The sequence below is a fragment of the Eublepharis macularius genome, chromosome 3, assembly GCF_028583425.1.
Source record: "Eublepharis macularius isolate TG4126 chromosome 3, MPM_Emac_v1.0, whole genome shotgun sequence".
Classification (NCBI taxonomy): Eukaryota; Metazoa; Chordata; class Lepidosauria; order Squamata; family Eublepharidae; genus Eublepharis; species Eublepharis macularius.
The window spans coordinates 72,102,501-72,116,855 of NC_072792.1; the positions used below are offsets into that span (position 1 = coordinate 72,102,501).

The window sequence follows — 14,355 nt, forward strand, 5'->3', positions numbered from 1 at the left end:
ACAGAGCCAGGAAGCTCTCAGCATCCTAGCACTTTTCACCACCACCCTTACCTCCAGCTCTTGCAAAGAATGAAAAGCCTTAATGTTATTATTTATTTATGCTGTACATCCGTATATTAAAAATGATTGGAAAGCATGTGGGTATGTGAAGCAGTTGAGTTTCTAGCATGTGACATCTTATGATTGCTTAACAGCCAAAGTGCTGGAAGGATTATGAAGAGAATGTGTGTTTTATAAATGCTTCATTGGTACAAACTGGTGAAAAAACAGCTGCTACGTGAGATGGAGCTCCAGGAGCATGTTGAACAATGTGCCTGCTGTGGCAGATGTTGGGAAGACCCCACAACTGCATATTGAACTGCATTACTAGTTAGTTAGTAATCTGAACCTGTAATTCTATATAACTAAGTTGATCCTTCTCTGTAGTAGTCCTTGAGCAGTCATACCTCTGCCTTTACACAAGATTTGAATCCTTTCCTGAACAGAAAATTTGTACAAACACAATAATGATAATTGAGTCTTTGTTTATCTATGAGTCTGTAACTTGAAGCAATTGGCAGCAAATGCGATACTGTACATGCACATTAAAATTAGAATGACTGGAATTTGCATGCTAGTGTTTACTAGTGAATATTCTAGGTATACCTCACTACTTATTTAAAATTTCATTTCTAGTATACCTGTCTGCCAGCTCGGAAAGCTATTGAGACCAGTCAACTCTGCCATACTAATATGGATTGCCAGAAGGATTTTGTTCTTAGCTTGTGCGTGATTCCTTCTTTGGAAAACCAAACTAGACTCATCCGGGTGAAACACCCACCTCAGATTGATATGCTGTTTGTAGGGCACCCACTCCATCTACAGTATACAGGTTTGTTTTATTTGGGGAAGATTTTAACAAAAATGGTCACGTTGATGGGATAGCCTTGATGTGCTTGGTGTCGAACGTTCAGAGCCCCAAACGGTGTTATTTTACTAGTGGATGGTTCTTGAACTTGCTTTCTAAGGATCAAGCTAGAGGACAGAGATGGTTCTATGTATACACATATCTAAAGTGCGAGAGGAGGGTCTCATTTGAAACACACACACACACACACACAGATGGACAAGAGGAACCAAACCTTGCCCCTTCTTCCTTCACCTTGCTGTGCACAGTTATTTTCAGCCATTTTCTTCTGACCTGGCTTACTACTGGTTTAAAAAGAGCTGGACAGGAAGAGAAGTGCTAAAAGCAGCAGAATGCAGTGAGGTGGGGCATTGTTTTGCTCTGTTTTCCTATGTGTCCCATTCTTTGTTTTTAAAACAAAATCCTCCCCATTTAGATATGGAAATATTTGGATCACCTTGTCCCATCTAATTTGGTCCTGAAAGCCAAATTTCATATAAAAAGGGAGATCCATGATAGGGATTTCATGTTCTCCCTTTTAAATAAAAGGCAGAATAGCTGCTGGATGGGGGAAGGGAATATATTCATATCACATCATGTGGCAGGAAGCATTTAATTCTCCCCTTTTCCTGTTTCCCCGACAGTTTTCCTGCATTCAAACCTTGGCCCTGATACTTAACATCAGTATAGCCTACCTAAATCCAATGCTCACCTGAAACCCACAAACAATATCAGCTCTCTTCCCTCCCTCAAGCACTGGCAGTAAAGTGGGCTTGATAAAGCACAAGGAAAGATTCTTACTTCATTTTCAGTGTTCAGTACCCCCATATTGGGTATCCACCATTCAAATGTGACCAGTGCTTGGGTGTAGAATTTTTTAAATTAAAAAATAAACTTAGAAGCTGTATAGCTTGCTTTCCGTATTTCTAGTTTTATGACAAGCACCTAATTCTTCTACAAGTGCACTTTTCAGACTTAGTGGAGAAGATACCTATTTCATACTTGCCTCTATAGTTACAGACAATTTACCTTAAGCAGGATAGAAAATGCTGAAAAGCTGCAATTAAGTGGTAATATTTTTTAGTACGGACACCTCTGTATCACTCTTCTATCTGTTAATTCTCTGCCTATCTTAAACATTTTCCTATCATCTGTGGGAATCGTAATGGCTTGGTAAAATGTTTGCCACAAGGATCTGAGCTCAGATTCACTAGCAAATTTTTCCTGAATGATTAAAAACTACATCTTAAACTAGCAGCTGCAGCCTATGGCCAAATCTGACTCAGCATGGAACCACATATGGTTCTTTAGAAAAGAAACTCAAACCGTTAAGGTATAGTGGAGGAATAGGTGAGATGCTAGACCAATCCCTGTATGAAGGGAATGGCATGGCAGACGAAGAAATTATGGGACTAAAGTACTTCTTAGAGATGCTCTTCAGAAACAGAGGCAAACAGGTGTCAGAAACAGAGGCAAACAGGTGCCAGAAATCCAAGTACAAGCCATGCTCTGACTTGTACCAGGGTACTAAAGCAACTGTGCAGGGTGGTCCAGTGTATTTATTACATATTGTGAGCCTTGTGTGCTTGCCACTTCTTAATCATGGGCTTATAACAACTAGTGTTTGTTCTCTGAAAATATAAAAAGTTATGCAAACAGATTTTCTTATGCTGTTTGTTTATTGACTTCTTGCTCTCAATGCTGAGATTGTTTGGGGTTTTTTTTAACTGTAAAAAGTTTCAGATCCTGTCTTAAACTATTTTCACATCATACCCTTCAACTTCAAAATAAATCTCAAAGAGGAGAGAGAGTACTTTGTACCTAGACTCCTTCCTAGCCTGTGAGAGGACGCTCTGGCACCATGTCATTATAAGAAGGGAAGGAGCCCTTGCGACAGAATCAACTTCTTGTTTGTTTGCTGCTTCTGATCTTACAATCTCATCTATAGTTCTTCAAATAAGACTCTTAGCTATGCAATCTCAAAGACAACAGATGCTCAATTATGAAATAGCCACAAGCGCATCATGTGTTTAGCTATCATATTCTCACAAAGGCCATTATGACTACATAGACAAAGAAGAGAGCGTTAATGGGGAAGATGACCTCACTGTATGTGTGTAATAATATTCCACTGTCTTGAAAATAGTGTGGATAATAATTCTTACTTTGCCATGATGCTCATTAGAAATAAGCTGTGTTACATGTTGTCATATTACATTTTACTTTTTTTTGTTTTGTTCAAGTGAGCCTAAGCAGTTTTATACCTCGGCACAGCTTTCTCAGCGTGGACCTACCTGTGGTAATGGAAACTTTTTGCAAGTATCCTTTGATATTTGTGTGGTCTTTTGGAGTGACGACAAAGTGAATGGCTCTAATATACCGAAGAGGGTCATAACATCTGAGGGTCATAATTTGTTCAAGATTCTATTCTTTTCCAAAATCACAACTGTAAATTTATAGTTGACTCTTAAGATTTTACATAAAGACTGTCAACTAGCTAATGATTAGTTGGTGACCAGGAGCTGACTTCTCTGGAGTCAGGCTGTTGGTCTATTAAGCGTGGTGCAGTGGTTAGAGTGTCTAACTAGGTTCAAATCCCCCCTCTGCCATGGAAGTTTGTTGAATGACCTTGGGCCTGTCACACACACACAGCCTAACCTCCCTCACAGGGCTGTTTTGAAGATAAAATGGAGGAGAAGAGAATGTTGTAAGCTGCTGTGGGTCCCAGTGGGACAGGCAATATTGTCTCCTCTGATAGTGGTTCTGCAGAGTCTTAGTTAGAGGTCTTTCATGTTACTGTCTGATCCTTTTAATGGGAGATGATGGGGGCTGAACGTAGAACTCTGCATGCAAAGGAGATGCCATAGGACCATAGTCCCATTCATAGTTGATTAATCATTTATTGTTAACAGATTAATTAATTAATCAATTCAGTTTAAATACAATTATTTATGGCCAGAATTCCTGAGCAGGTGCCTTATTGTGAAGATACTGAGGCAATTTACAATTTAGGCAATTTACAACTTCCAAGACTAATTCTAATCCGAGGGACCATCATTCCATTCTGGGGGCTGTCATTCCAGGCCCAGAACAGGTTTCTCAAAATCTGGTCTGCATTTTCTTCTTAACTTTTGTGTGCTGTAATCATGTAATCATGCTCCCCAACTGTATTGTGGGGATGATAATAACACTGACTTTGTTCACCACTCTCAGTGTGCCAGAAGGGCGGTATATAAGCATGCTTGTTCTTGTTGTTATTACATATTTCAATAGAGCCCAAGCAAGTCAATTGGTGTTCCCAGCTCCCATTATATCTAATGGACCTTCAGGCATCTCCCATTGTTCCCAATCTTCGTTTGTTTTAGTACATCCCTGCAGAAACTGTTACTTAAGAAGAGGAAAAGAAGGACAGCTGGCTACTGCTGTGCTGCGCAGGAAGCAGGGCAGGATGGGTGGGCGTGCTGCTATCCTGGGCAAGCACAATAGCAGCCTTATTTGGACGGATTGCTTGTTATCTGGCTGGCTTGAAGTGCCCCACCTCCTCCACCTCACATATTTATCTTAAATTTGGCTGAGCACTAGGCAAGGAGGAGCCCATGATCCACTTCTGAATGCTTCACAACTTATTTTTGGGTCGGGACACTGTTCTAGACTATGTCACTGTAGGAGCAAAAGGCAGTAACTGGGCTGGAGAATAAATCAGCCCAAGAGTTCGTTGTTCTCCAAATGGAACAACACCTGAACTATCGTTTTAATGTGTCAGTTAAATCTGAAATGGAACAGAACCAGAAAAACTGGTTCAGACTAAGGACTTGTCTGTGGAAACAAACAAACCCTGATAATACAATATGACTGGTGTGTCCATCATAATGAATTCTGAGCTCACACAGCCAGTTTCTTGAAGGAAATCTTGGGACATTTTGGATCTGTCCAGATAGTACGCTGTGTTCTTCAAGGGCTGAGAACCCATGGGCAGGATACAGATCTGGTATTTATAGCTGCTTTCAGCTGTACCAGAGTGTGAAATTAAACATGTTGATAGACCAATAAGAAGAGGCCTGCAGTTCTGTGCTCTGACAAATTTCTTTTCTGTTCAGTTCCTTTAGTTATTAAGATTTTTATGGCATGGAGGTAAATAGCATCACCTGGTAAATAACATAACCTTAAGACTCTGCTAAAGAGACAGGTCATTTTTTCCTTCAGACAGTTAGCAACTCTGTATATAGTACTTATGGCTAGTAGCCATGTTAGTCTGTCTAGTAGTAGAAAAGAGCAAAAGTCCAATAGCACCTATAAGACTTAACAAAATTTGTGGTAGGGTATGAGCTTTCATGAGTCACAGCTCACTTCTTCAGATCTGAAGCTCATACCCAACCACAAATTTTGTTAGCCTTATAGGTGCTACTGAACTCTTGCTCTTTTCTACAGATAAAAAAAAATCCACTTGTTCTACCAAGCTATGTGAATAAGCACAATATTAAATTTCCCCATGTGGACTATAATGGTGGTATGCATGGTATAGTGATTTACCATGTTGCTGGGTGACCTTGAGCCTGTTGCATTTTCTCAGCCTCACCTATTTAACAGGGTTGTTGTAATGGTAAAATGAGGAAGGAACTCTCTCTGCCTTGGCCTCTTTGGAAGAAGAGTGGGATAAAAATGCTGTAGACATATGTATATATACAGGGGTCATTTCATAGAAAAAGAGCTGGAGGAACTCATTAACATAGCTCATTAGCATAACTCATTAGCATATGCCACACCCCTTGACATCACTGGAAATGTGTCATTAGCATAACTGATTTACATATGCCACACCTCCTGACATCACCTATCCTGGCTGTTTTGGACCCAATCCTGGCCATTCAGGGCTGAAATTGGGCCCAAAATGGCAAAAGGGGGCTGAAAATGGCCGGAAAGGGGCCTAAAATGGTCAGAATTGGGCCACTGCTGAGCAGGAGAGTGATCCATCACGTGTCAGAGGCCTGATCCAGGCTGTTTCGGCCCCAATCCAGGCCAAAACGGGCCCAAAATGGCCGAGAGTCAGGTGGGCGGGGCCACCTGACATGTGACCTCTTTGGGGAACTGCTGGAACTGCGTTCCTGCATGTTCCCCCTTGAAATGAGCCCTGTGTATACAGAATATTGCTTTGGCTGTAAATATCCAGTGCTTTTGATTGCCACACTGTGTTATATAGTAGGACCAGTATAGCCAAAACTTAACTGTTGGCTTGGGATTTTTTTTTAAAGTATACCCTTTGGTCTAACCTGAATGAAGTGTGGAATATAGAGTGGTGAGTGGAATCAAGTGTAAACTTCCATGCTCTGAACTTTTTGTACTTTTTAAGAATTTTTCCACAGCCTAGTACAATTGTAAATAGAGTTCCATGGTGTTCTTTATAGAGAATTGCATCCCCCATGTGATTCTACTGTATGTTTACTTGGAAGAAAGCCCTGTTCAGCAAAGATCCTGCTTCTCCTGACCATTGTACCTTTAAATTGTGTTAATTCCTTTGTTGCTGTGGTGTGCTCAGTATTCCTGAATGGAACTTTTTCTTTGGGGTGAGAGAGTATCAATTACTGCTTTTCCTTTTAAAACCAAAGCAATCACTAATTTTCCTTTATTTTTATGACTGTAATTTAATAATTGCACAATTATAGTCATAAAAAAGAAAAGTAAAAGTTGCTGTGAAGAGAAAAACAGTAATGAATTTCTCCTCGACCCTCCCTTTCAGGGAACAAGAAGAGATTAAGGATCCTTTATAATAATAATAATAATAACATTCAATTTATATACTGCCCTTCAGGACAATTTAATGCCCACTCAGAGTGGTTTACAAAGTATGTCATTATTATCCCCACAACAATCACCCTGTGAGGTGGGTGGGGCTGAGAGAGCTCCTAGAAGCTGTGACTTACCCAAGGTCACCCAGCTGGCTTCAAGTGGAGGAGTGTCATGCTCACACAGAGAGAACAGGAAGTAATTCATTAGGCTGAAAACTCCTTTAAACCAGGAGAAAATGTAAATGGGTAGTAGGCCTGGCAGCCTCAGTGTCTGTTTTTCAGCATGTGCATGGAGAATTGGCACTCCAGTTATGTTAAACTGGGGCGGGGATTACCATGAAATCTTTTTGGTGGAATGGAATGGAGTAATAAGAACCTTGTTTATATTGGCTTTTTTTAAAAAAACGCACACCAAAATTCAACAAATGATGTTTATTGAAAATGGCTAATATGGAACCAATCTCAGAGTAAACAACTTTTTTGCTTAACCATTAATTTAAAAACCAAGCCAAATGGTGTGTGAATGGGAAAAATTCGATATTGGACAGGAATGTGAAAGGCCATTTTTAAAAGAATTGCTCACTGCCAAGATGGCCTCATTCATATTTGTAATAAGCATGCACAAAAAAAACTACATTGAGTGGGTGGTTCTTATTGGCTTGAGGTTTTTGCTTTTTGAATCAAAGGTATCCTTCCACTCATTATTTTTCAGGAATTCAAAATTTAATAATACCATTCATAAGCATGTGTTTTCACATCCCTTAACTAATTTAAACTAGATATCTGATCTCACTCTCTGGAGCCTTGGCTGTAATTAATGCAGTCCCCTGCTTTGCTTTGGATGGTCAATGGATACTAAACTCTTTCCTGGAAGCTACTCTTAGCACCTTAATTGTTGAAAAACAAAACAGGGAGCTTGTAGGCTTTTTAATTTTGCTAGCTGGTAGCACACTTTTGGCGGCCAATGTGGCTCTAGGACTCTGGGTTGTGACGGCACGATAGTATAATTTGCAAATTGTGATACTGGATAATTTTTGTAAATGTTCTTGGAACACAAAGGAGGAAATGGAATTTATCCTTGATATACACGCTGTCTGTGTGCACACCCTGTGTGCTGTCTGTGTGCACACCCACGGAACTAGGAAAAAGACAGGAAAAAGCTGTCTGTCCAAGGAGTTGTATAGTAATTCAAGAGTTGATGCAAATTTTTGTGAGCTAAATAGATAAATCTTCTTCTTTGTCATTTGGAAACCTGCATTGAAAATAGATTAGGCATGACCTAATTTATTGAAACTTCCAATTGTGGAAATAGTTTGGCACTAAAACATGGTCAGTTGCAGAGAACAACTCTTTATGCTTTGAATACGGAGAACAGAGACTGTGTGGTGCATCTCCTGTCCCATTTTGGGTTCACAAAAACTGTAGCCTGGGGAAAGAGCTAGCATTATGACATTCTATATCAGCTGTAATATTTACACACATACACATGCACATGGGATTTTGTAGCTGGCTTGCCTCCATGTCCATTAGCCAGTGGTCTGCAGGCTATCAGCTGCCATTAAGGCTTTTCCTCGGAGGCTGCAGTCACACACGGTGCTCCCAGGCCACTTGTTCTCAACTGTGCCAGAAATCTTTAACAAAGGAAACATATGGCCTGTGGACCATATTTGGCCTACCTGTCATATAGATAAAAAGACCTAGTGTCTTTTAAGAAGAAAACGCATGGAAAAATATTAAAATAGTTCTTTTTAACATTATATGTGATACATGAATTACTTTAGAACTTTTAAAATTATATGGTTGGTTGACTTGAGTCTTTACTTTCCTATAGGCATCTTTACCTAAATACTTGAAATTCTGCTGTTAGCAAAGTCAGAGTTTTTCTGTGAATCATAAAATTACTGTGTGTTCCCTTTGACTCCAAACTGAAACTTGCCTTCCATGTATAATAGAGCTGTAATCAGCAGTCCCATCAATAGTTGCTTTCCTTAGTAAATGTTATGTTGAAACGTGCATGTTTTACATAGATGCTGTTTAACTGAAGAGCATTTTAATTCTGTTTTACTGAGAAGTCCTGTCTTTTGTGGAGGACCATGTTCAGATGTTAACTAGGAGTCTCTTTAAATGAGACATCTGATATGTGAAGAACACGTGTCAGGAGATGCAATGGTAGCCAGGAAGAGTAGTTTTTAAAAGACAGAGCCAACGGCAGGGCAAAGGCTTTGCTATAACACTGGAGTTGTGTGAAGGGGCTGTGAAATACCAGAAGGGAAACTACAGCCCATTATAACCTCTCCAGGTCCAAGCCTGGCTCAGGAATGCATTTCTATTCCTCACTGCCCTTGTGATCCTGCACAGTTTTAGACTGGAAAGGTGAAATTGACAGAGCCTTCTGGGAGGTGAAGATGAAATTATCAAACTGAGGAGCAATCTCAGCTCTTTTTCAACTACCCTTCCTGACTTACATTGTGTCTCCCTATATTTGAGGAACATGCGCCAAGGCATCTTGTGTACAAAGATTCATGTATATCAGAATATCAGGGTGCCCTTTGCACTTGCTCCCAGCTGAGTGGGAGCTGCTCAGAGATGGACAGCTTCTATCTTGCTGGGGAAAGATTTAAAGGTTACTTCAGGCATCACAAAAAGCTCAGTTTACAGCATTTGTGGTCCAAAGTCCTTTGTCATTAGGAACTTTCCATTCTCATCTGTGAAAGGAAACACCCTGTGAGTGGAAGACTCTTTCTGTACTTATTGCTAGGATATTTTCTAGATGAGAATGGTTAGCCCCTATGAGTAAGGAGTTTGTGTGATCCCTGAAAGGTAATTATTCTGTTACTGTGTCTGTCTCAACTAGATTGACATGTTTACCACTCAATATCTTTTTCACTTTTATTATCAACAGATGTTTGCATTTTAGGAAAGTGCTTGTTTCAATCAGATGTGATTTAATCATGATGATTCCAAATTATTTTTATAGACAGTATTGATCTGAGAAATATATGCTCACGTGTTTTAATTATTGGCTGTAAGCCACTTTGAGTGCCTCATGGTAAAAAGTGGGATATAGATTTAAATGTAAAATTATTGAGTATGTGCCATTTCTAATTTATACTGGATTGTAAAAATCTGTATCAGATGGGAAAATGCTGTTTGATATTCAGAGAGATTGTACATAATTTAGATTAATACCTATTGTACTCTTATGTGACCAATCTGGGTGTTAAAATTTCAAATGAGTAAATACTTCAAATGACTACAGCAGTGTTTATTACTTTTTAATCCATTCCCCTCAGTACACAACATTATAATTGACTGTCCCCCCAAACTTTTAATTTCTTTATTCAAATATTTATATGCTGTTTCAGAGTAGCTTACAAAAAAAACCCCCTGATCAGCATCAAATAGAATTGCAAATCTTAAAAAGACAAAAACATAGCCATATAACATTTTCTGAAACTAACACCCATCTTACGACATTAACTTGCAAAGTGCCCACATAAAATAGAATGGTTTCCCACTTCCTGCAGGAGGAGGATGGCCTAGAAGCTCCTCACAGATCCTTGGGCGGGGTGTTCTGTCACTCCAGAACTTATACCAAGTAACAGTGGCTGAATGGAGAGAGAGCTCAACAAGGAAGAAGCCCTAGCAAATAGACGTGGCAAATAAAAAAGGACACAAAACAGCATTTTATGAAAAGCAGGTTTATCGCTATAGGTATATTAAAGATCTATGCATACAATACACAAATCTCAGATAGCCTGTGTTTTATAGATTACAGCAAAGCTTTTGACTATGTGGATCATGAAAAGCTATGGTGTTTTAAAAGTGGGTGTGCCACAACATCTGATTGTTATGATGCACAGCCTGTACTGTGGACTAGAAGCTACCGTTAGGACAGAATATGGGGAAACAGACTGGTTTCCAACTGGCCAAGGTGTCGGCCAAGGTGTCAGACAAGGATGTCTATTATGTTCCTATCTGTTCAATCAATATGCAGAACATATCATAAGGAAAGCTGAATTAGATTTAGAAGCTGGAGTGAAAATTGGTGAAAGGAACATTAACAATTTGTGATATGCAGATGACACCACATAAAACAGCATAAAATAGCAAAACCTTGAAACAATTAAAGGCGAAAGTGCCTAAATGGTGCCTAAACACTTGCACATCAAGAAAATAAAAATAATGACTATGGAGGGATTATACTAAGGTTGACAATTAAAAAATTGAAAATTTTCAGGATATTTTTTTATTAAGGAATAAAAAATATCCTGAAAATTTTCAATTTTTTAATCATCAACCAAAAGGGAGACTGCAACCAAGAAATCAAAAGAAGATTGAGACTTGGAAGGGCAGCAATGAAGGAGCTAGAAAAGATTCTTAAGGACAACAATGTGTTGCTGGGGACCAAGATAATTCACACTATGGTATTCCCCGTTACTATGTATGGATGTGAATATTGAACAGTGAATAAAGCTGACAGGAAGAAAATTGATTCATTTGGAATGTGCTGGAGGAGAGTTCTAGGGATACCATGGCTGGCCAAAAAGATGAGTGAGTTCTAGATCAAATCAAGCCTGACTTCAACATAGAAGCTGAAATGAGGCTATTGTACTTTGGTCACATCATGAGAACACAAGATTCACTGGAAAGGCAATAGTGCTAGGAAAGGTGGAAGGCAGTAGGAAAAGAGGAACTCCAAAAATGAGAGCGCTTGACTCAGCAGCACGTCTACCACTTTGCAAGATCTGAGCAAGGCATTTAATGACAGGATATTTTGGAGGTCTTTCATTCATAGGGTTGGTGTAAGTTGAAAGTGACTTGACCGCACATAACATGGACATGCAGGTATTCATTCAGTGAAACTCCTTTATCTGACAGCCATGCATGAATACTTGTATGATAAGTTTGATTCCTGTTTATTTTGTGTCATATGTCTTTCTCCTAGGACATTAAATACACACTATGGGATTTTAGCCTCAAGTATGGGTAGTGTTACCACCTTTTAAACTGATCCTTCCAGCTGTTCCTTTAATTACATGATCTGCAGTGATTATCAGGTGGTTATTTAGCTCCATCCATGAAAAGCTTCAGCTACCCATTTCTGCATATTAAACTTCTGTTAAAAAAACCCAGGACATTATTTTCCTGGCCAGTTGGCAACTTTAAGTGTGCAGCGAGCAGTTTAAATTAATTTTATTTTGCTTGCTGTCCAAAGCCATGGCAAATAGGGAGCAAGGACTGCCTAAAATCCTGAATGCCCAATTGGCCTCCCATAATAACCATAAATCATCCCCTGGAAGGCTGTAGAGCGCTGTTAAGAATCAGTGCACTAGAGTTAAACTTGTTTATTACTGTGGAGTAATCTAATCATGAGAGATGTAACCACATAGTTACGTCTCTAAATTAAGTTACATTTTTTTTGTTTAAATGGAAGCATTTTATACAAATGTAAGCTAGTTTTACAGAATGTTTCTTGATTTTTTTTGTTGACTTTAATGCTTTTTGCTGGACCACTGCATGAAAAGAGGCATTTGAGGTCTGATTATCAAAGCCGCAGTCCAGTTCAGGATTTGGAGTGATTTCATGGAGCTTAAACTTGTTAAACTTTTATTGTGATCCAAATTATTTAACAACATGAAGCTATGAAAAAACAACTCGGCTTTAATTTTGAATTTTATATTATAGTTTTTCTGAAATTTGTTCACCCTAATCTATGGCTTAGGAATTTAGGATGCTGGTTCTCTTTGTGTAATGACTGTGACCTAGTCAGTAAGCCAAACAGACCTCCATGAACAGAAGTATAAGCTCTATTTATATGACTTGGAATTATGCAAGGGATTGGGCAGCTCTACTTGCTGCTGTAAAGTAAGGCTGATGGTGGTTATTGATGCTATTGTGATTTCTACCCTGTTGAAGTCTCCCTCTCCACATTTATACATACACTTGTGACTGACTGCCCCTCACCTCAGATATATATATATATTTGCATATTAATCACAAACTGGGGTGAGATATCCAAACAATAAATATTTAGGATTACATGCTATGATAGGGATTTGTGTATCTCATAACTGCATGCTTACTAGTGCAGCAAGTATTAGCCTTTGGCTATTACTGGTCCAGTTATTTATAATATGTTACCTTCCTACTAAAAGTTTTCAGGTGAAAACATAATATAGAATGCTGAAACTTAATGTGACGGGCAGGTTTGGCTCCAGCTCCACCTCTCCTGAGAGTAGAGATCCCAGGTGCCCACCAGTGGCGGGCAGTCTCCTGGCAGTTTACCTGCTTGCGGGAGTTTTTTTGGCCACCCAGAGATGGTGGCTACTATAGGGAAAGTAACCTCTAAGTTCCCTTTTCCCTAATAGCTGGGTGAGGGGAGGTAAATACAGGGAACAGGCTGTCTGTCTGGTGGAGCCTCTAGAAGAGTAGAAAGGAGACTGTGAGGATTTGAGTCAGGACTGTCTGCCTGTTATAGTGGAAGCTACGCAGGTAGCATGTGGTGACCCAGCCTTTATCAGCCTGGGAGGCCACAAACCTGATAAGGGAGATTTGGAGTGGGTGGCAAGGAATGTGAAAGGCGATGAGAGAGGGTTCCCACCATAATGTGTTGGATCAGTGATGGGATTTAAAAGCCAAAGCAAAGGTGTTCTTGAGGTAAAAGCCAAAGCAAAGGTGTTCTTGGGCTCTCTCTCTCTCTCTCTCTGTGTGTGTGTGTGTGTGTAGAGAAATTCAGTATGACCAGTGTGTGAATGGCAATTGTGAACATGATTGTCAGCTCATTTAAGCACTATAATTTAGCAAACCACCAGTGTGATGTAGTGTGTGGAAGTGTTAGTGTTGGACTAGGATCTGGGAGACCCAATCCCTATGCTGCCATAGAAGCTTGTTTGGGCCAGTCACGTACCTTCAGCCTAACCTACCTGAATTAGCCTTTGAGTTAAGTTTTAGAATGAAATGTCACAATTTCTTTTATAGAATATTTTTCCAGCATTGATTGGAATATTTTCAATTACTTTTGTGGAAATGTTTAGACAGTCTTCAAGATACAGGTCAAAAGGAAAAAGAGAAATCACTTCTATTCCATTTAGAAGTTTTTTCCCATAGCTATTTCTTAAGAATAGAAATTACAGCTATTCTAATTGGATCCCCCCCAATAGTTTTTGTGAAATGGTGATGGTCAAATAAATAAGAATTAAAGTATGAGGGGAAGGTTTGGTTTTAAGGGAGCTCCAATAGTTTGAGATAACTTTTTTACAAATAAGGTAGAATCTCTATTTTGTTCTTCCATCTGTGGCAGATTTGCCTTTTTTCTGAAAAACAAAATAACGATCTTTCTGTCCGATTGATTAAAAGCTCTGCAGACAAAGGACACTTTGAAATGGTTCCTGTGATTCCTTCAGTAATCTCAGATATTTGACCTTGTAGCTCTTTTATAGAAACTGTGTCTGCTGCTAACTCCTGGTGTTTTTCTGATGAGAACACGTAATTGTTCTGGCACTGAGCAGTAACTAGCAGTACAAAGGAGTTTTCAATAATTTTCACTAAGCAGTTGACATACTCTTCAACTTCTTTTAAAGTTTTGAAACAGTGTGCTCCCAAATGTATCTGGAGAGTGAAGGAAAAACTTACTATAATGGTGCTAAGTGTGAAACTAAAGCTCAAAGTGAAATGAAAACTAAG

At 39.3% G+C, this 14,355-nt stretch overlaps 1 protein-coding gene and 1 long non-coding RNA gene across 2 annotated transcripts in view; one reads left to right on the forward strand and one right to left on the reverse strand.

Moving 5' to 3' along the window:
- MBTPS2 (membrane bound transcription factor peptidase, site 2) overlaps nt 1–9,900 on the forward strand; it is a 37,314-nt gene extending 27,414 nt beyond the window's left edge. The window contains exons 9-11 of the mRNA XM_054974708.1: nt 676–871; nt 3,130–3,205; nt 7,449–9,900. Coding sequence (XP_054830683.1) covers nt 676–871; nt 3,130–3,205; nt 7,449–7,671 — 495 coding nt within the window. The 3' untranslated portion in view covers nt 7,672–9,900. The remainder of the gene's footprint in view (nt 1–675; nt 872–3,129; nt 3,206–7,448) is intronic.
- LOC129326513 (uncharacterized) overlaps nt 1–14,355 on the reverse strand; it is a 46,957-nt gene that overhangs the window by 17,360 nt on the left and 15,242 nt on the right. The window lies entirely within an intron of this gene.